The sequence below is a fragment of the Saimiri boliviensis genome, chromosome 17 (genome assembly GCF_048565385.1).
Source record: "Saimiri boliviensis isolate mSaiBol1 chromosome 17, mSaiBol1.pri, whole genome shotgun sequence".
NCBI lineage: Eukaryota > Metazoa > Chordata > Mammalia > Primates > Cebidae > Saimiri > Saimiri boliviensis.
This window is the reverse complement of record NC_133465.1, coordinates 47,051,252-47,070,583: the sequence shown is the minus strand read 5'-3', so window position 1 is coordinate 47,070,583 and position 19,332 is coordinate 47,051,252. Positions and strand designations below refer to the sequence as shown.

At 57.2% G+C, this 19,332-nt stretch overlaps 2 protein-coding genes across 2 annotated transcripts; both read left to right on the top strand.

The window, feature by feature from the left end:
* Nucleotides 1–851: 851 nt before the first annotated feature.
* On the top strand, nt 852–5,975 carry KRT17 (keratin 17). Its single transcript, XM_003942794.4, has 8 exons — nt 852–1,359; nt 2,408–2,490; nt 2,903–3,059; nt 3,648–3,809; nt 4,314–4,439; nt 4,526–4,746; nt 4,862–4,884; nt 5,723–5,975. The coding sequence occupies exons 1-8, from the start codon at nt 928–930 to the stop codon at nt 5,815–5,817; spliced, it is 1,299 nt and encodes a 432-aa protein (XP_003942843.2). The 5' UTR covers nt 852–927; the 3' UTR covers nt 5,818–5,975.
* A 6,710-nt stretch (nt 5,976–12,685) lies between these two features.
* Nucleotides 12,686–15,656, top strand: KRT16 (keratin 16). Its single transcript, XM_003942792.4, has 8 exons — nt 12,686–13,298; nt 13,715–13,797; nt 13,935–14,091; nt 14,206–14,367; nt 14,456–14,581; nt 14,893–15,113; nt 15,208–15,254; nt 15,407–15,656. The coding sequence occupies exons 1-8, from the start codon at nt 12,768–12,770 to the stop codon at nt 15,505–15,507; spliced, it is 1,428 nt and encodes a 475-aa protein (XP_003942841.2). The 5' UTR covers nt 12,686–12,767; the 3' UTR covers nt 15,508–15,656.
* The last annotated feature ends 3,676 nt before the right edge of the window (nt 15,657–19,332 follow it).

Sequence of the window (19,332 nt, the reverse complement as noted above, 5' to 3'; positions counted from 1 at the left end):
TATAGCTGAGCCCCTCTTTGCCTGCTCCAGCCCAGGACGCCCCGCCTGGGGAAAGGGTCACAAGAGAAGACTGGGTTATCACGGGCTCCTAGGGATGGGGCGGGGTCAGGAGCTGAGCAGATGGAACTGCGGCCCCTGGAGTGCACCTCTGGGTGTCAGGCTGTGCAGAAGGGGCCAGAGAGGCTGGGGTTCCCGGGGGATGGGTGCTGTGGCAAGATAAGCAGGAAGGATGTTAGCCAGCTTAGCTGGGGTGTTAGGTGGCGCCCCAGTTTCTTTATCTGCGATGTGGGTTGGTCTCTGAGGCTTGATGGCATTTCTGTGCTGTGAGGTGGGCCTGGTGGGCTTGGGTTCAGTTTCCAAGGCGGGATAGGCTCTTGCTCCCCTCTGCCTCCCCCGCACCCAGCCCCAGGCCAGCACTGTGGATAGGGCAGTGTGGGATGAAAGACAGTAACTTAGGGGGGCCACCTGACTCTGTGACCCAGTTCTCTACCAGACGTGGTTGAGGCAGGCTGGGCTGGGGTGGTGGCTGACTGGGAGGGCCTGGGGACGGTGACGTCCTGCCTTCTGCTCTTTTCCGTATTAGGTCATGGGAAAGCATAGCTGGAGGGCCCGCCTGAATCACAGGTGACAGGCCTGAGACCAGAGGCACCCACATGCACACGCACGGCATCCAGCACGAGGATTTGGAGAAATGAGGCAAATTCCTGATGATGGGCGGGGAGGGGGGGGCCTCCAGCCACCTGGGAGCTGGCAGGCGGCCAGTGGTGATGAAAGCCCAGGGGAATGGAAACAGAGGAGCAAGCCTGTTGTAATCGCTACGCCCACTGGTGCCTATAAAGGAAGGAGGCGAACCCCGGCAGCCATACACACCTTGGGTCCCCTCTCCTCTCCGGCACTCCTGCTGTGTGCCTGCCTCCCGACGCCGCCATGACCACCACCATCCGCCAGTTCACCTCCTCCAGCTCCATCAAAGGCTCCTCCGGCTTGGGTGGCGGCTCGTCCCGCACCTCCTGCCGGCTGTCTGGTGGCCTGGGTGGCGGTTCCTGCAGGCTGGGGTCTGCCGGCGGCCTGGGCAGCGCCCTTGGGGGCAGCAGCTACTCCAGCTGCTACAGCTTTGGTTCTGGGGGTGGCTATGGCAGCAGCTTTGGGAGCGTTGATGGGCTGCTGGCCGGAGGTGAGAAGGCCACCATGCAGAACCTCAATGACCGCCTGGCCTCCTACCTGGACAAGGTGCGTGCCCTCGAGGAGGCCAACACTGAGCTGGAGGTGAAGATCCGTGACTGGTACCAGAGGCAGGCCCCCGGGCCCGCCCGTGACTACAGCCACTACTACAGGACGATCGAGGAGCTGCAGAACAAGGTAGGGCCTGCTGGTGGGAGGGTTCTCCGGGGCAGGGCTTCTCCCCACCTTGTGCCCTGGCCGAAGGCCTGGCGTCTAGCCACAGGGTCTCAGGGAGGCAGGGGTGGTTTGGCTGTGGCTTAGCTTCTGGGAACCTGCCTTGGGGATCCTGTGTGGCCCACATCCCCCTTTTCTGGGGGCAGCAGGCTGAGTCAGCAACAAACAGGCCTCGTGGAGCCCCTTGGAGCCTGAGTTGCTCCCTCGTGGAGCTTCTCCACTTGGTGAGGTTGTAGGATGAGGTGGGAGACGCAGATGGAGGGCTGGGCGCATGGCCGCCGGATGTGCGGTGTCTTGCTCCTTTGGAGCAGGGGTCAGCAGGAGGGGGTTTTGGGCGATGCGGAGTGGGGGTGTCTGAGTGAGCTCCTGATAGCGCCTGCTGCTGGGGGAGGCAGAAAGGAAGGGGCGAGACCTCAAGTGAGGAAGGCCTCTGGTGTGCCTTATTTGGGGATTTTTCTGGCTTCTCCTTTCCTCCTGCTGTCCCTTAAGATGGGATCAGCAAACCCCAGGGGCAGGGCTGCTGGCTGGAGCCCAGGGTTAAGGATTAGGAGGGGTCCTGACTTCTGATTTGGAACCACTATTTGGTGAGGACTCCTTTGACCTCCTTTTAGGGGAGCCTCTCAGGGGTACTCTCTCTCTGACTGTAAAGCGAGGGGTTGCCCACATCCCCTCCCCGGTTCCTAGATTCTGGGGCAGCTTCTGCCCTGGGGACACTTTCCCATTCTTTTCTGGTTGCCTCATCTTCCTGGCCAGCTGTCTCTTCTCCTTTAAGGCTGAGCCTGGCATAGGGGTCTGGTGGAGGAGGCAGGTACTGAGAGTAGGGTGGGGGGTGGAGAAGAGGCAGCTTTCAGCCCTTCAGACTCCTGCTTGCCCCTCCTCTGCCAATAAGATAGCATGGGGCAAGGGAGAGGCTGGGTGGGAAGAGAGGCCCCCAGGCAGGAAGACCGCTCAGAACCCTGGTGTGGGCTCAGCCTCTCCCATCCAATGACCCGACTGTCTCCCATTTCCTCAGATCCTCACAGCCACCGTGGACAATGCCAACATCCTGCTGCAAATCGACAACGCCCGTCTGGCTGCTGATGACTTCCGCACCAAGTGAGTCCTGGCCAGTGGACTTGGGCAGCCTGGGCCAGCTGGGGGAGGATCTCAGGGCTCCTTGGTTGCTTGTGGGAAGGCGCAGGAGCTCTGGGTGGGGCAGTCCTAGGAGCCCTACCCCTGAGTCCAGGATGCAGCAAAGGCAGCCAGTTCTGAAGGCTGCTGGGCTTAGGCAGGGAATAGAAGAGAGGGAGAGGAGGCAGCAGGCAGAGAGAAGTAAGGAAGCCGGTGGGTGTGGGATCTGGCCCTGTGATGGTCCCAGGACTCCAGGGCTGGAATTCATCTCCAGTCGACCCTCTCGTCAGCCCTCCCAAACCCTTAGAGTCCCGGCAAAGTGAAGGCAGGTGAGTGGCCAGGACCTGGACCTGCAGGTCCCAGCAGCCTGGGCTGAAGTCTCTGGTTCCCACGGCAGGTTTGAGACGGAGCAGGCTTTGCGCGTGAGTGTGGAAGCCGACATCAACGGCCTGCGCAGGGTGCTGGATGAGCTGACCCTGGCCAGAGCCGACCTGGAGATGCAGATCGAGAACCTCAAGGAGGAGCTGGTGTATCTGAAGAAGAACCACGAGGAGGTGAGGTGGCTGGGGCAGGTCAGAGAGGCTGAGGACTGGGTGGTGGAGCCCTGGGGCTGGGTCATGGCTGAGGCGGTGGGAGAGAGCAGAGCAGGCACGCTGAGATTAGTCACCTCAGAGTGCTGCCCGTCTGCAGAGTCCTCATCCCTGGGTCCAGCGTGCAGGACAGACACCTCTTGTACTGCCCTGCTCCTCTGCACCCACGGGCCGCAGAAGCGTCCCCTACCTGATCTGGCCTCTCTCACCAGGGCAGGGGATAAGTAAGGAAGTCTCCTTGTCCCATTTCAAATTCTCAAATCTGGACACCTACATAGAAGCTTGGAAATTAGAGGGGAAATTTTTGGGGCATAGGTCTAAAACTTAGATTTTATTTTGGAGAGTCCTTGGTCTAATGGGGGAGATTGAGCTGATGGCAGAGGCAGGGCCGATACAGAGCAGATGAATAAAAATCATTTGGAGGGTCAGATAGAGCAGAGGCAGAACAAAGGAGGGGTCTTGGTGGGGAGTGGGATCCCCTTGTGTGGGAAGGCTTGGGAGTGAGAGGTCAGGATGGGGCCAGGCTCACACCCACATCCCCTTTTTCCATAGGAGATGAACGCCCTGCGAGGCCAGGTGGGCGGTGAGATCAATGTGGAGATGGACGCTGCCCCAGGCGTGGACCTGAGCCGCATCCTGAACGAGATGCGTGATCAGTATGAGAAGATGGCAGAGAAGAACCGCAAGGATGCCGAGGATTGGTTCTTCAGCAAGGTGAGGGCTGCTGCAGGCCAGAGGTCTCTCTCAGGGGCTGGGGCTCAGGGACTTTGGCACTGGCAGGAAGCCCACCGCAAGACGTCTTGGAGGTGCCCCCTCCTCGCAGGCTGCATGGACCGCAGAGTCACCCGCTGCATCCACAGACCTGGAGCTGAGCTCAAGCTGGGAATTGGGGGTACGGGTGGGGAGGCAGGGAGTCCCCACAGAATAAAGGCAGGGGGTAAAGACCTTGGGAGTTCCCACGTCTCCCTCAAGAAGTCAGGAACTAGCACCAAGAGCCAGGCTACATGTTCTGGCTGGTTCTCAAGTTTCCGGTCTGTGCTTCCCACACACAGGGATTAACCATAAAAAAGTAACATTTCAAATGGCATGTTTCTGGGTTTTGGGATGTGGGAAGCTGGCGAGAAGGAACCACTCTCTCCACAGTCAGATTTGGGAGGAGGTCTGACTTGGGAGAGGGGATCCAGGCTCATACTGCCCTGTCCTGTGTCCTGTCTGCAGACAGAGGAGCTGAACCGCGAGGTGGCCACCAACAGCGAGCTGGTGCAGAGCGGCAAGAGCGAGATCTCGGAGCTCCGGCGCACCATGCAGGCCTTGGAGATCGAGCTGCAGTCCCAGCTCAGCATGGTGGGAACAGTGGCGTGCGTGGGGGTGGGCCCAGAAGAGGGCACTGACCATCCTCACTGACCCCTGGTCTTCCTGCCCTCCTGCAGAAAGCATCCCTGGAGGGCAGCCTGGCAGAGACAGAGAACCGCTACTGCGTGCAGCTGTCCCAGATCCAGGGACTGATTGGCAGCGTGGAGGAGCAGCTGGCCCAGCTACGGTGTGAGATGGAGCAGCAGAACCAGGAGTACAAGATCCTGCTGGACGTGAAGACGCGGCTGGAGCAGGAGATTGCCACCTACCGCCGCCTGCTGGAGGGCGAGGATGCCCAGTGAGTGGGGGCGCCTGGGGCCAGGGCTAGGGGGCACCTTTTGGCAGGGGTGGGGCTCTCAGACCCACATCTAACCTCCTGTCTGGTTTTTTTTTTTTTTTTTTTTTTTTTTCAGCCTGACTCAGTACAAGAAAGAACGTAAGCATCTTGGTGGCTGAGGCCCTGGGGGTTGGGTGCATGGGACAGGCAGCCCACCTGCACATGGCTGGAGCAGGGTCCCCAGCATCTCCAGGAGTTGATGGCTGGCCCTCAGCAGGGGCGGGAGAAGTGACTCATTAGCACTGAGGGTTGATGCTCAGGAAAGGATCAAATGAGAGAGACACTGTCTGGTCTGATGAGGGTGGGGAAGGGAACTGGTCCTTACCTCGGAGATCCTAATCTGATGGACGAGACAGGTCCTAGCTCCACAGATTGTCATCTGATGGGAAGATAGGAACATGGTCTCATGATCTTTGCTGTTGGCAGCTTTCAGATGAGCAAAAGCAGTCCTGTCTCTGGGGACTCTAGCCTGATGGGAGACAGGGTCATGGTCCTTGTCCTCCAAATTCCAGTCCGATGAAGAAGATACGATCCTGGCCTCAGGGTTCCTAGTCTAATGGAGGAGACAGGGACCTGGTTTTTATCTTGGGGATCCCAGTCTGATGGGGAAGATGGGAGCAAATCTATGTCCTGGAGCCTGCAGAGAACTGGAGATGGGTTTCATGTAGTCTCCTTTCTGGCAGGGCACAGTGGGTCAGAATTAAATAACCCATCTGGGGAGGCAAGACAGGGCCACCGGCAGAGGGATGGGATGGCAGGGAGGCGGTGGTAGGGGCAGGAGGGAGGTGTGTGCAGTGTGATGTCGAGGGGCCAGTGGAGTCACTCATAGCAGCTGGGGGAGGACTAGGGAGAGAGCCGGCTCCTGTCCATGGGGGCTTGGGGGCAAGCGAGGGTCTCCTGGCCCCTACCCACTTTCAAGCACCTGCTTTTCCTGCAGCGGTGACCACCCGCCAGGTGCGTACCATTGTGGAAGAGGTCCAGGATGGCAAGGTCATCTCCTCCCGGGAGCAGGTCCACCAGACCACCCACTGAGGACTCAGCTCCTCCCGGCCAGCTCCCCAGGAGGCAGGGAGGTAGCCGCCTCATCTGCCCCACAGTCTCTGGCCTCTCCAGCCTCAGCCCCCTGCTTCAGTCCCTTCCCCTTGCCTCGCTGCCTGATATCAATAAAGCTTGTTGACTCAGCTATGAAATGTGTCCTTGTTCTGGCCCCTGAAGTGGGCACTAGGGACAAAAGGGTGAACTGGGAAGGAGTGAGGAGGGTGAGGGGAGGTGGTGCTTGGACACCCGCTGTTGTTGACTTGGAGGTCAGGGGTCAGCTTAGATCAGCATAAAGATGCTCGCATCTCCCAGGGGCTGGTCCAGGCTTCGCTAGACTCGGGGTGGAGTTGGTGTATCAGGCAAGGTCCTAGGTGGCCTCTGATTGCCCTGTGAATAGCTCTGTGACCTTGGGAAGTTAGGCAGTCACTTCCCCTCACTGAGCCTTGCTTTCTCATCCATAAATGGATGGGAAGATCTCAGGTGTGGGAGCCTGAATCCTCAGAGATGACTCACTCAATCAATTGCTCCTCCCCATCCTGTGGGCCGTGCCCCTCTTCCCCGATCGGGCAGGAGGTGGGCAAGGGCTGGGATAAGCACGAAGGGGTGTGTGGGGGAGCAAGGCAGGCTGGGTGGTTGCCATCCCAGACTCCTGTGTGAGTTTCAGGAAATCCCTAAGAGGGGCTCCCATTGCCCCCACCCCAGGAACCTGAGCAGGAGGCTGGCATTTTCAGGGAAGGTGGTGGACCCCAGGCAGGTGTGGGAGAAAGGGTGGGGCCTCTCTCAGGGGTCAGCTGGTGCTCAGGATGGGGTGCGGTGGGGGGCACTGCAGATGGGGCAGCTGCGCCTGGGGAGCAGGGCCACTCTCCTTGGCGGTCTGGACCCTCTTGAGTTCCCCACCTAGGGACAACTGTGGGGGTGGGGTGGGGATAGAAACCGCCTCCTGGGAAAAGGAGGAGGAACAGTCCTGCTCCAGCTGCTCCCAGCACACCTTCTCAGCACCAGCCCCAGCTCTTGCTGGTGGCAGCCAGGGTGGCTGTGGGGAACAGTCTGTGGGAGGTGAGCCTGACACCTGGAAATCTTCCTTCTAGTAAATCCGGAAACTGCTGGGCGGCTTGGGCTGCGTTCCTGGTTTTCTTCAAGGAGAGGGTTAGTGGGAGGAGGGTGCCTCCACCCCATCACTGCTGACCTGAGGTGTCTCTGCTGCTTCGGAATCAGACCAGGGCCCCCAAACACCCTCTCTCTCCTGGTGCCTGGAGGCTGAGGGTGGGGCCCGGGCCCCAGGAGAATGGAAGCAGACAGAGCCCTCCAAGCCTGGGTTGGTGGGGCGTTTGGGACTGGCAGAGGCCAGTGAAGGGGGTGGGTACTGACCACTGGGGTATGGGCGACCTTGGGCTGGTCACAGGCCCTCCCTGAACCTTGGAGCTAAGACATGCGGGAGACTGTTTCTCTCTGCAGGGGAGACGGCTGCCTGGAGTAGCGGCATCTGCACGACTCAAAGCAAGGGCAGGCTGTGCTCCGTCAGAGGCTGACGTCTCCCGGCTGCCTGGCACCAAATGTGGCGCCATGGAGGGCAGGAGGGAGGCACTGTTCACGCCAGGCCCCACCACACATCCCGCCACCCCCTGGCACCCACCGCCTCTGCTGGCTCAGCTCTGCGCACATCCCGCCGCAACCAGAAGAACCAGCTCTGGGCTGCAGATGGCTCATTCTGGAGGGTGACTTCATTTATCTGAAAAGTCCCAGGAAGCACGGAGGGTCTGGGGGAAGGCACCTCATTGTGTGCATGGGGACACTGAGGCTCCAAGGAGCAGCGACTTAGCCTTTGTCCTGGAGCCTGGGAGGTCAGTAGTGGAGATGGACTTGGGAGGGGAGTGGACTCCGTGCTGAGAAGAGCCAAGCCCCACCTCCTGCCCCACCCCAGGCTCCAGGCAGGGCTCTCCCTCCCTCCTGTAGATCCTGGGGTTCATGATTACCGATGGGGCGAGTGAGGAGGTGTCAGAGTGTGGGGAGGACCAGAGACAGCCCCGGACTGTGCTCCTCTGCTGGGGAAGAAGCCCCTTTCCACAAAGTGAGTGGGTGGGGGGGGCTCAGGAGGCCAGAATGGGGGAGACCCCTGGTGTGCCCAGAGAGCTGAGCCAGTAGAGGCAGTGGTTGCCAGGAGATGGGGGGAGACTTGAGCGGCTTTGTCCAGGCACCCCCAAGTAGGCCCAGGCTGCTGGGGATGTGTGCCTGAGTTAGACTGGGGACCCAGCTATGGGATTCATGGAGGGACTCACAGCTCATCCACAACCACCCTGCCCGCTGCACAGAATGTTTCACCCCCTGCCATCAAGGCAGAAGCTGTGGATCTGTGGTTGCCCTTGGAGCTGCCACATGTGGTTTCGTGTGATGGACACACACATGATTCTCAGGCCAGGCCCATGCCAGGGGTAGCTGCCTCTGGAACCCCTTGCAGGGGCTGACCTGGTGGCCTGTCCTGCAGGAAGATGATGTGGTGGGGACACTCACCCATGGCATTACCTCGCTCTGAGCCTGGTTTGCACTGAGTCCAGGGGAAGGAGGAGACACGCCCTGACCCAGAGAGACAGTGCCTGAGCAGCCGGGACCTGAGGGATGACAATGTCCCTCAGTCCTTATGCAGTGTGGGTCTCTTGTGGCATCCCAGGTTTTGGGGAGGTGAGGGGAACAGAGGGAGCACAGCCAGGCAGGTCTGCCCCCAAGCACAGAGCCAAGGGGAAAACTGAGCTTTACAGAGGTCTGTCCTCATCCTGAGCTGCAGTGACCATTTGCAGAAACATCCCTGAGAGAAGCCCCCTCTTCCTCCCATACCCGCCTGAGATCCACAGCCTTCCCTGGAGGCACCAGCTTCCAGCTCACATTCCTGGGCTGGGGGCAATGGGAGGCCCTCTTGGGGGTTTCCTGAGACTCACATAGGAGTCTGGGCCCTTGTTTGTACAGAACAGTGTGAAGGGCTGTGACAGCCCCACCTTCGGGGTGGGAGCATCGAATATGCAGGAGGGGAGAGGACACCCGAAGGCGGGCCTGGCACTCACAGGTTTCGCCCGATCCTGGCGCCGTCACAGCGGCACAGCCTGGGCCTGGGCATCTGTTCTCCTCCCAGGACCCTGCTCCCTCTGCATCTCGTGGCCCGACTTTACTGTATGGGATTGTCTTTACCACCTTCTCCCCGCAGCAGCCTATGTCTCCAGGGCTTCTCTGTCTTGTTCTTTGAGTCTGAGTGCCCAGCACGGAGGCAGGCACATAGTAGGTGCTTTGTAAACACCTGCTGATAAACATAACACTAGCCACCGGCCTGTGCCAGGTGCCTTATTTAGCCTCTAATCCTGTAATACGCCTTTGAGGCAGGGCTGTTACTTCCATTTCCCAGAGAAGGCAACGGAGGCTCAGAGAGGCTGAATGTCTTGCCCAAGGTTTCTCTCCTGCTTGCCCCGATCCTGGGCTGCTCTGCCCTGGCTTAATGGGGCTCTACCTTTCCTTCCTCCTGCCCTGAAGCCTATGGCTCTGGCTTGTCCACCCGGGGCTGGGGGCCCTGCAGCAGCTCCCTCTCGCCCCCTCAGCTTCTTTGCCCCCTCCCCGGTCCTGCTTTCCTAGCCTGAGCCGGCTGGGGAGCTTGTAAAACAGCCCCACCGTCAGGCTTGTCCTGAGCGATGCTGATGTGGGGGTTGGAGCAGGGCTGCGAATCTTCATGGGGACGCAGATGATCTGTCTGGTTGGAGAATCACTGCAAGTCGAGGCGTGGCATTGGCCAATGGTGTTTCCTGGCAGCCTCAGGTATGCTGTAATCTCATGCGTCATTCTTGACACGGGCAGGACGGAGGAGGGCGGATGGAGGCAGGGTGTAGGGAGGAATCCCCTGCCTGGAGGATGCTCACTGTGCTCCTCTGTGCCCTGCTCACCAGGCTTAGTGGTCCTGGCTCTTGGCCACCATGGGGGTGTATCACCTCTGCGGAAGAAACGCTTCCTCCTCTGTCAACTCAGATCCTCCAACACCCTGCTGGCGCCTCCCTCTGCTAGGACCCTTCCAGGGTCAGGGCAGCCCCTACTTCTGTTGCTGAGGCTCAGAGGGGCAATGCTTACCCTAGTTGCCTCCTGCGGTGCAGGCGTGGCAGGCAAAGCCCAGCACCCCAGGGTTTCCAGCCAGGTTCTGAATTTTCCAGAGTTAGTTTTCTCTCCAGGATCAAATGATAAGTTCTGCTAAGGATCATGGAAGCTGGTGCTTACAGGGTCAGAGAACCTCAGAAGGTCAGAGACTATGTCATCGCCTCCCTCTCCATCCCCGGCCCCGAGAGCTGTGCACATGGCGGGTCTGTGATCTACGGAGTTGGCTGAGCAGTTTGGTGTGTTGGTCAGCAACTTCCCACAGCTTCTCAGCCCACGCAGATCCCCGGGTCTGCAGTGCTGGGCCTGTGTATAATCCCACCCTGCCATCTCCGGAATGGGGAACTTGGCGGGGGGCAGTGAGCCAGTGAGAAAGGGGTCTGTGTGTGTGTGTGTGTGTGTGTGTGTGTGTATGTACACATGCCGGGGACAGAGAGTGAAGAGTTCCCAGAGACCCCTCTGTGAGAGTCGGTGTGGATCCTGGCTTGGGGGTTGGAGCTGGCTCGAGTCTCTACTCTCCTACTTCCGTTCTCCTTAACCTGGCCCTTGGGTTGGGGTATTGATGGCCTTTGGTGACCTTGAAGGCCATTTTCAGTTCTGAGGGTGATGGGTCTGTGGTTGGAGCAGAACTCCAGGCCCACCCTGACACCTGAATACTGAGGTTTTTGTCCAACGGGGTCCCCGTTGCCCCTCTTTGGGGATGGGGGTGGGGAGGGCCGGGTTCCCTCTCCCAGGTTTGGCTCTGATGGCATGTGCATCCATTCTGCTCTTACCTCTGGGCTGAGTGACCAGAGGTGATATAGCCATGACAAAGCCCTGGTTCTGCTGAGAGAGGGAATTTCCTGCCCCAGAGGAGCTCAGGCAGAGGCGGGTGTCTCTGGGCTCCTCACCTCAACAGAGGCACTGCAGAGCAAGGCCAGTGGCCAGCACCGAGGGGCACCCTGCAGCACCCTGAGGAGGCCCCATCTTGCTGCCCAGAACCCTCCAGCCTCCCTCCAGTCCTCGGTGCTGGACCAGGATCTCAGGCCAAGGCCATGGCCACCGTGGGCAGAGCTCATGCCAGTGACTGTGGGGGGGTAGGTGGGAGTTGGGTATACTGGCTCCACCTGCGGGTATGGTGGGAGCCTGGAGAGGGCCAGAGCTCTGGGTTCTGGTTGCAGCTCTGAAGCTTAACGCAGAGTGACTTTGGGTGAACTTCCACCTGTCTCTGGTTCCCCCTCTGTCCCCTCTGATCAAGAAAATGATGTAACTTTGAGACGCACAGAGAGAGGGCTCAGGATGATGGCATGGGCTGAGGCAAGGAGAATAGGCAGACAGGTTCGCACCTCAGCTTCCAGCGACTGGTGTCGTGGGAAGCCCACTTACCCTCCCAGAATCCCAGCTGCCTCACCTGTGGACTGGTAGCAGGAATCACGTCCCCCTTATTCCCCCTCACAGAACTGTATGGCACACACCAGGCTCTCCATGCTTGCCTGAGTGGGCAGGTGACCAGTGCCCTCCCCAGCTCAGCTGGATGAATGGAGCTGTCAGGCCCATCCTGGGATCCGTGGACACAGAAGAGAGAACTGCTGGGAACGGATCCCCAGCCAGTCCTGTTTCTACAGGGTCGGGGGGACTCTGAGGCCCATGGAGGGGTCAGGGGACACACCTGGCTGTAGTGGCAGGACAGAGCTCCCTCCCACCAGCCTACAGGTGGGGTGCCTGTGATTCGGAGAGGGCAGTAGAGGAGTGGAGGAGCTAGGGGTGGGGGCTGTGGTATTCTTCAGGTGGGAGTGTGGGGCGCAGGGCCCTGCATAGGGGTGTGGGCGGGTACCAGTGTATAGAGCTGAGTATGATGAGCAGGTGGCTGGAGGGGCAGGATGGGGAGGCCAAGGGGCAGTGCTGGCCCTCGGGGAAGGGTTGGTGGGATCCTTCACACATGTTTCTTTGTGGCTAGTGGTGTGTCATCCCCTTTTACAGATGAGAAAACTGAGGACCAAGGGGCTGTAGGACAGGCCTGTGCTGTGCAGCTGGCAAGGACAGAGCAGGGACGCAGGGACCCGGTGCTGCATCTGGCTTCACAGCCTGTGCTGTCTGCATGGTGCACACACTTCTGGAGACCCCTGGGGGCTCGAGGCAGCCTCTGGACCTGGAATTAGATCCCACAGGGGAAAGAGAGTCCTAGGATTTTAGAACCAGAAGGGACTCTGCAGTCACCCAGTCCAGCCTTGTCACCACTGAGGGGAAACAGGCCCAGAGTTGGGAGGTGGGGAGCCTCAGGCCACACAGCAAGCAGAGTGAAGACATGAACTCTGCCCCTGCCCAGAGTGGCCCGTGTAGGATCCCAACTGCTTCCCAAGTCACCCAGATGGCATCTCTGAGGTCTCTTTCAGCCAAGGCTGTCACTGTGGGGCAGGGAGTTCTTCCGAAGGGCTGACTCACTGCCTGAGGACGAAGTTGCCACAAAGCCACCTGTGCCAAGGCCCCACTGGCCCTGAGGGCTCCAGGAACAGAAGCTTGATTCCCGGCCGCCTAGCCTGAGTCACTACCGACTGGCATTTGAGTGTTTTTCTCTCGGCCCCACACCCCCAAAGCTGGGTGGGAACTCCGAGCCGGCACACGCTGGAGTTGACCCTGGGCTGAATAATCCAGAGTGAGGAGTTGGACGGGACCGGGAGTGATGAAATCCCAAGGGGAACCTGGAGTCAGCAGTTAGGAGGGCCCCACCTTCCCCAGGTGGATATAAAGGTCTCTGGGGTTGGAGGCAGCCACAGCACGCTCTCAGCCTGCCCGAGCACCTTCTCTTTTCTGTCAACTGCTCGCTCGCTCACCTCCTCCTCAGCACCATGACCACCTGCAGCCGCCAGTTCACCTCCTCCAGCTCCATGAAGGGCTCCTGCGGCATCGGGGGCGGCTCCAGCCGCATCTCCTCTGTCCTGGCCGGAGGGTCCTGCCGTGCCCCCAGCACCTACGGGGGCCTGTCTGTCTCCACCTCCCGCTTCTCCTCCGGGGGAGCCTGTGGGCTGGGGGGCGGCTATGGCGGTGGCTTCAGCAGCAGCAGCAGCTATGGTGGTGGCTTTGGGGGAGGATATGGCAGTGGCCTTGGTGCTGGCTTCGGTGGTGGCTTGGGTGCTGGCTTTGGTGGCGGCTTGGGCGGTGGCTTTGGTGGTGGTGATGGGCTTCTGGTGGGCAGTGAGAAGGTGACCATGCAGAACCTCAACGACCGCCTGGCCTCCTACCTGGACAAGGTGCGTGCCCTGGAGGAGGCCAACGCCGACCTGGAGGTGAAGATCCGGGACTGGTACCAGAGGCAGCGGCCCACTGAGATCAAGGACTACAGTCCCTACTTCAAGACCATCGAGGACCTGAGGAACAAGGTGGGTGACTTTGGTGGATGGAGCATTGAGAGAGGCTGGGGCTGCAGTGGCCTTTGGGAAACCTCTTTTTAGCAATTACACTTTACACACAGGGAGACTGGGCACCTTTGGGAAGTGGTGGCAGAGAGAGTCCTTTTTCAGCATCTCTGTGCCCGGCTTGTGGCTGGAACCCTGAATCTCTTTTTTTCTGCAAGGGTTCAGCTGCAAGTTCAGCTCACCTGCCTTGAGCCCAGGAAGGGGGTGGTCAGGATGGAGTGCCTCCCTCCATACCCTGAGCCGGTGGCGAAGGCATTCCTGCCCTGCCAGACAGGAGGATTCCAGATCTGGGGACGTTCTTTTTGCCCCGGTCTGCCTTTCATGCTCAAGTAGCAAGGTCCTTGGCTGACCAGGGCTCCTGTCCTCCATCCCCACTCCAGATCATTGCAGCCACCGTTGAGAATGCACAGCCCATTCTGCAGATCGACAATGCAAGGCTGGCAGCTGATGACTTCAGGACCAAGTGAGCAGCCGGCATGGTGGGCTGAGGGCAGAGGGCAAGGGACAAAGAGTGGGGTTGTCCACCCAGCAAGGCCAGCAGATCGCAAGCCTCGGAATCCTCAGGGCTGCAGCCTGAGGATCTGATCTCTGTCCTGCCAGGTATGAGCACGAACTGGCCCTGCGGCAGACTGTGGAGGCCGATGTCAACGGCCTGCGCCGGGTGCTGGATGAGCTGACCCTGGCCAGGACTGACCTGGAGATGCAGATTGAGGGCCTCAAGGAGGAACTGGCCTACCTGAAGAAGAACCACGAGGAGGTGCGGGGGCTACTGGCTTCAGGGGTTGGCAGCTGGTTTGGTTGCGTTGCTAGATGCACCCAGGGCCAGGAGAGGAGCCTGTGGAGCTGACTCCCTCCTGCCATCCCTTCCCAGGAGATGCTTGCTCTGCGGGGTCAGACCGGCGGGGATGTGAACGTGGAGATGGATGCCGCACCTGGCGTGGACCTGAGCCGCATCCTGAATGAGATGCGCGACCAGTACGAGCAGATGGCAGAGAAGAACCGCAGAGACGCTGAGGCCTGGTTCCTGAGCAAGGTGGGGCTCGGGCCTCAGTGTTCCTGCAGCACTTCCCAGCCGGGGGCTTTGGGAGAGCCTCACCTTTCGCTCTGCTTTCCTGCCGCAGACCGAGGAGCTGAACAAAGAAGTGGCCTCCAGCAGTGAACTGGTCCAGAGCAGCCGCAGCGAGGTGACGGAGCTCCGGAGGGTGCTCCAGGGCCTGGAGATTGAGCTGCAGTCCCAGCTCAGCATGGTATGAAGGACCCAGCGCAGCAGTCCCCACCCCCACCCCCAAGTCACCAGTAATGGCCACTGCCCCCTCAACAAGCCACAATCCAGTTCCTTTCTTTTCTCAGGAGTGGGACCAGAGGACTCCTGGGGCCCATTATATAGATAGAGAAACTAAGGCCTGGAATAGGGGGATAGCTTTTCTCCATATTGTCTGGCCCAACAGTACCCCAACTGGGATCCAAATCCAGGCACCTCTCAAAAACACATGTCCAGAGATCCGGAGGGACGGGAGTGACCACCTCCACTGACTCTTTTTCTCTCTCTCACTTGCAGAAAGCATCCCTGGAGAACAGCCTGGAGGAGACCAAAGGCCGCTACTGCATGCAGCTGTCCCAGATCCAGGGACTGATCGGCAGCGTGGAGGAGCAGCTGGCCCAGCTGCGCTGTGAGATGGAGCAGCAGAGCCAGGAGTACCAGATCCTGCTGGACGTGAAGACGCGGCTGGAGCAGGAGATCGCCACCTACCGCCGCCTGCTGGAGGGCGAGGATGCCCAGTGAGTCCCAGGCCCCCCAGTTCTGCCTCCCAGACCCTTTAGTCCCGCTGCTGCTCTCAGCACATCTGACTGCCTTGCCTTTTCCCTCCCACAGCCTTTCCTCCCAGCACGCATCCGGCCAATCCTATTCTTCCCGTGAGGGTAAGGCTCCTGAGGCTCCGGCCCTGCAGCCCCTCTGCCTGTTTCCACAGGGTGGGGGTCGGGCCCTTCTCCCCAGAGCTCTCAGCTCTCTTTTCTCCGGGAGTTTGCTTAGCTCTCAGACCCCTTCTCACCTCCTCTCCTTTCTCCCACAGTCTTCACCTCCTCCTCCTCCTCTTCAAGCCGTCAGACCCGGCCCATCCTCAAGGAGCAGAGCTCATCCAGCTTCAGCCAGGGCCAGAGCTCCAAGAACTGAGCTGCCTCTACCAGAGTCTCCTGCCCCTCAGCTGGCCTCACCTCCTGAAGGCCTGGCTCAGGACCCTGCTCTCCCAGCGCGGCTCCCAGCTGTCTCCCCTGCCCCTCCGCTGGTGGTGGGCTAATAAAGCTGACTTTCTGGTTGATGCACACCTGTGTGATCTCCGTTCTTGAACTGATGGGAGGGGAGTTGCAGGTGCTTTCTGGAAACCCTCTGGAGCCTCACAGCCTGAGAGATGTGGGAAATGGAGCACATCTCAGAAGATCTTGAAGGGTCTTCCCGGAAGACCTCCATGCTCTATGGAAGTGGGAGGGAGGTGGGACACAGGATGGGGGAGTGTCCACATGTGTTGACGGACACTACGGAGGCATTCTACAGAGGTTCTTTTATGATATTGTCCTTGCAACCCTGTGAGGTGGGTGTGGTCAGGCCCATTTTGGAACTGATAACCCCCAGGATTCAGGGAGTTTCAGTAACTTGCATAAAGTCACGCAGGTAGTAAGCAGCACAGCTGGAGCTCAAACTCAGGCCTGTCTGTCTGCAAAGTCCATGCTTTTCTTTTAACACGACTTTGCCTTTTTAGGTATTTCAATCCCAGGACTTCCACGCTTGAATCCTAACTCTACCCCTGGGATCCCCGACATCTGCACACAGTTCCTATGTTGGAGGGTGGAAGGGAGTGCTTTCTGCCTTGAGAATGGCGTCCTTATCAGACCTGAAACCCTCCTTCTCCCAGCCTGCTTCTCCTCACACCCCATCAACTCCTCCTTCCTCATTCCCCTCAGCTGGTGAATTGCGTGCTGATGAGCACCCTAGGAAACACCTGCTGTCCCATGGCCATTGCCAAGTTCGGATCTTCTTCCTCTCTCCCTAGACTTGGGCACAGCCTAACTGGGGCCCCTTGAGGGTCAATCTCATCCACCTTCAATTTCCATTGAATGATTTCCACTAGAATGTGGCCAAGATCAAGAACAAGGGTGAGATCAGGACTCCTCTGCTTAACAGCCTGTGATGGATCCCATTCCCTTCCAGCACTCGGCCTTCGGTCTCAACCAAGCTCGGTGGTGTCCTCCTGCCCCTCCCAGCTCCAAATCCCTGAGTCACCCCTACCTGACTGAGACATGGCCCATGCCTCTCAGTCTCGTTCCTGTTTCAAGATGCAATAGTTTCTCTGATCTCTGAGCCTATTGGTCCTGGTTCCAGCAATGCTTCTATTTCTGTCTTCGTCTCTGTTTCCTCAGTTCCCTTCCTCCTGTTTGTCTTGCCTCCATCTTTCATGTCAGAGGATTTTCTCTGATGTCTATTGGTCCTTAGTAGTTGTTCATATTTAAGAGTAAGTCACTGAGAAACTGACTGGAATCTGTATAGATATGTGCATATAGCATGGAAGCTTGCCACCTGGGAGGTCTCATTATAGAGTAATCTGGTAGAGAACAGCTGTTTCACTGGGGGACAGCATCTGTAGGACTTTTCTTAGCTGGGGTCTTCCTCAGAAGGAATATCTCTAATTTCCCGTCTGGATTGTGAAAGCTACCAGCTTTCTGGAAGCTGAGTAAGAGAAGCGGGCTGAGAAGGTCTCAGTCTTGGCTACTCTGCTACTAATTGATTTCAGTTTATTGACCCTGCTTCGTGTCTCAGAATTTAGAGTCTCTCTGGGGAAATTCTCCAGCATAAATGTCCAGTTTCTCCTGGAGTAATCGTGGAGTGGTTGGGATCAGACAAGGAAGAACAAGAGAAGCTGTGGAGGCCTCTCTGCTTTTTATACAGATCTCTAGCTCACCCTCCCATTTCCAGTTCACTTGTTCCTCACTGTCAGAGGTACCTGGTGCCCCCCATTCCAGAGACTTTCCAGAGTTCCTTTTTTTCTTTTTTTGAGATGGAGTTTAGCATGTTACCCAGGCTGAAGTACAATGGTGGATTTTGGCTCACTGCAACCTCCGCCTCTGGGGTACAAGCGATTCTCCTGCCTCGGCTTCCCAAGTAACTGGGATGACAGGTGCACACCACCACGCCCGGCTCATTTTTGTATTTTTAGTAGAGACGGGGTTTCTCTATGTTGGCCAGGCTGCTCAGGTGTGGTGGCTCATGCCTGTAATCGCAGCACTTTGGGAGGCTGAGGCGGGTGGATCACCTGAGGCCAGAGTTCTTAAAAAATCAGAGTTCAGAAGTTCCAGGGTGTAAATATGCTTGCTTCTTGACTTCCCTCTGGGAAAGCACTGGATTTTCTTTGTCTTTGTTTTCCAGATTCCAAAATGTTATTGCTATAGTCTACTCTCCTGATCTCTTTGTCTCCAAGATTGTATCAATTTACAGTCATTTTAACAATGCTTAGGAGGTGAAGAGAAGCGGCATGTTTAACCTGAGTTTAATCTGAAGTCTCTGCTTTACATGGCAAGACAGTATTCATCTTTCAAGGCCGCTGAGCCTGATTCATTACGCTAGAATGCACAATTATTACTGTCATTGTTGGCTGTTCAGCAAATGAGTCTCCCTTTTTCTGGTCAACCTGTCCCTCAAGCCCTAGGGTAGGTCTATGACTCAGAATGAAACCCAAATCTCAATACCAGAGGTAACCACTGATAATATTTTTACAAGTTTCTTTCATATATATCTACATATACAGTCATGCACCATATGATGACATGCTGTTGTTCAGTGATGGATGGTATATATACACAAGAGTGGTCTCATATGATTATAATACTGTATTTTTACTGTACCTTTTCTATGTTTAAATAGGTTTAGATACACAAATGCTAATCACTGAGTTACAATTGCCTACAGTATTCAGCACAGTAACCTGCTGTTTGATTTTACACCCTGGGAGCAATAGGCTATACCATCTAGCTTTGGCGTGAAGTAGGTTACACCATCTAGGTCCATGTGAGCAGACGGTATGGTGTTCACACAATGACACAATTATTTTATTTATTTATTTATTTATTTATTTATTTATTTTTGAGACAGAGTTTCGCTCTTGTTACCCAGGCTGGAGTGCAATGGCGCGATCTCGGCTCACCGCAACCTCCGCCTCCTGGGCTCAGGCAATTCTCCTGCCTCAGCCTCCTGAGTAGCTGGGATTACAGGCACGCGCCACCACGCCCAGCTAGTTTTTTTGTATTTTTAGTAGAGATGGGGTTTCACCATGTTGACCAGGATGGTCTCGATCTCTCGACCTTGTGATCCACCCGCCTCGGCCTCCCAAAGTGCTGGGATTACAGGCTTGAGCCACCGCGCCCGGCCGACACAATTATTTAATAATGCATTTCTCAGCATGTACTCCTGTTGTTAAGTAATCTGTGACTGTGTGTATATACACATATGTATGAACAAAATACATTTATACATATATATTTATGTATTTATATATAGATGTATAATGAAGTAAACATATATTATCACCTATAATCATGACAACAATTACACTAAATGTCTGTACCATATTGTATTCAATTTTTATTAATATTATAAGAGAAACATTTTTCTGTGTTATTACAAGTGTTGTCCTTTTTTTTTTGAGTCAGTGTCTTGCTCTGTCACCCAGGCTGGAGTGCAGTGGCATCATCACAGCTCACTGCAATCTTGACCTCCTGCTGGGTTCAAGTGACCCTCCCACCTCAGCATCCCTCATAGCTGGGACCACAGGCATGTGCCACCAAGCCTGGCTAATTTTTATACTTTTTGTAGAGATGGGGTTTCACCATGTTGCCCAGGCTGGTCTCGAACTTCTGACCTCAAACAATCTTAATACTTAATACCTGTCTGGGCCAATCCCAAAGTGCTGGGATTATAGGTGTGAACCACCGTATCCAGCTAAAAGTGTTG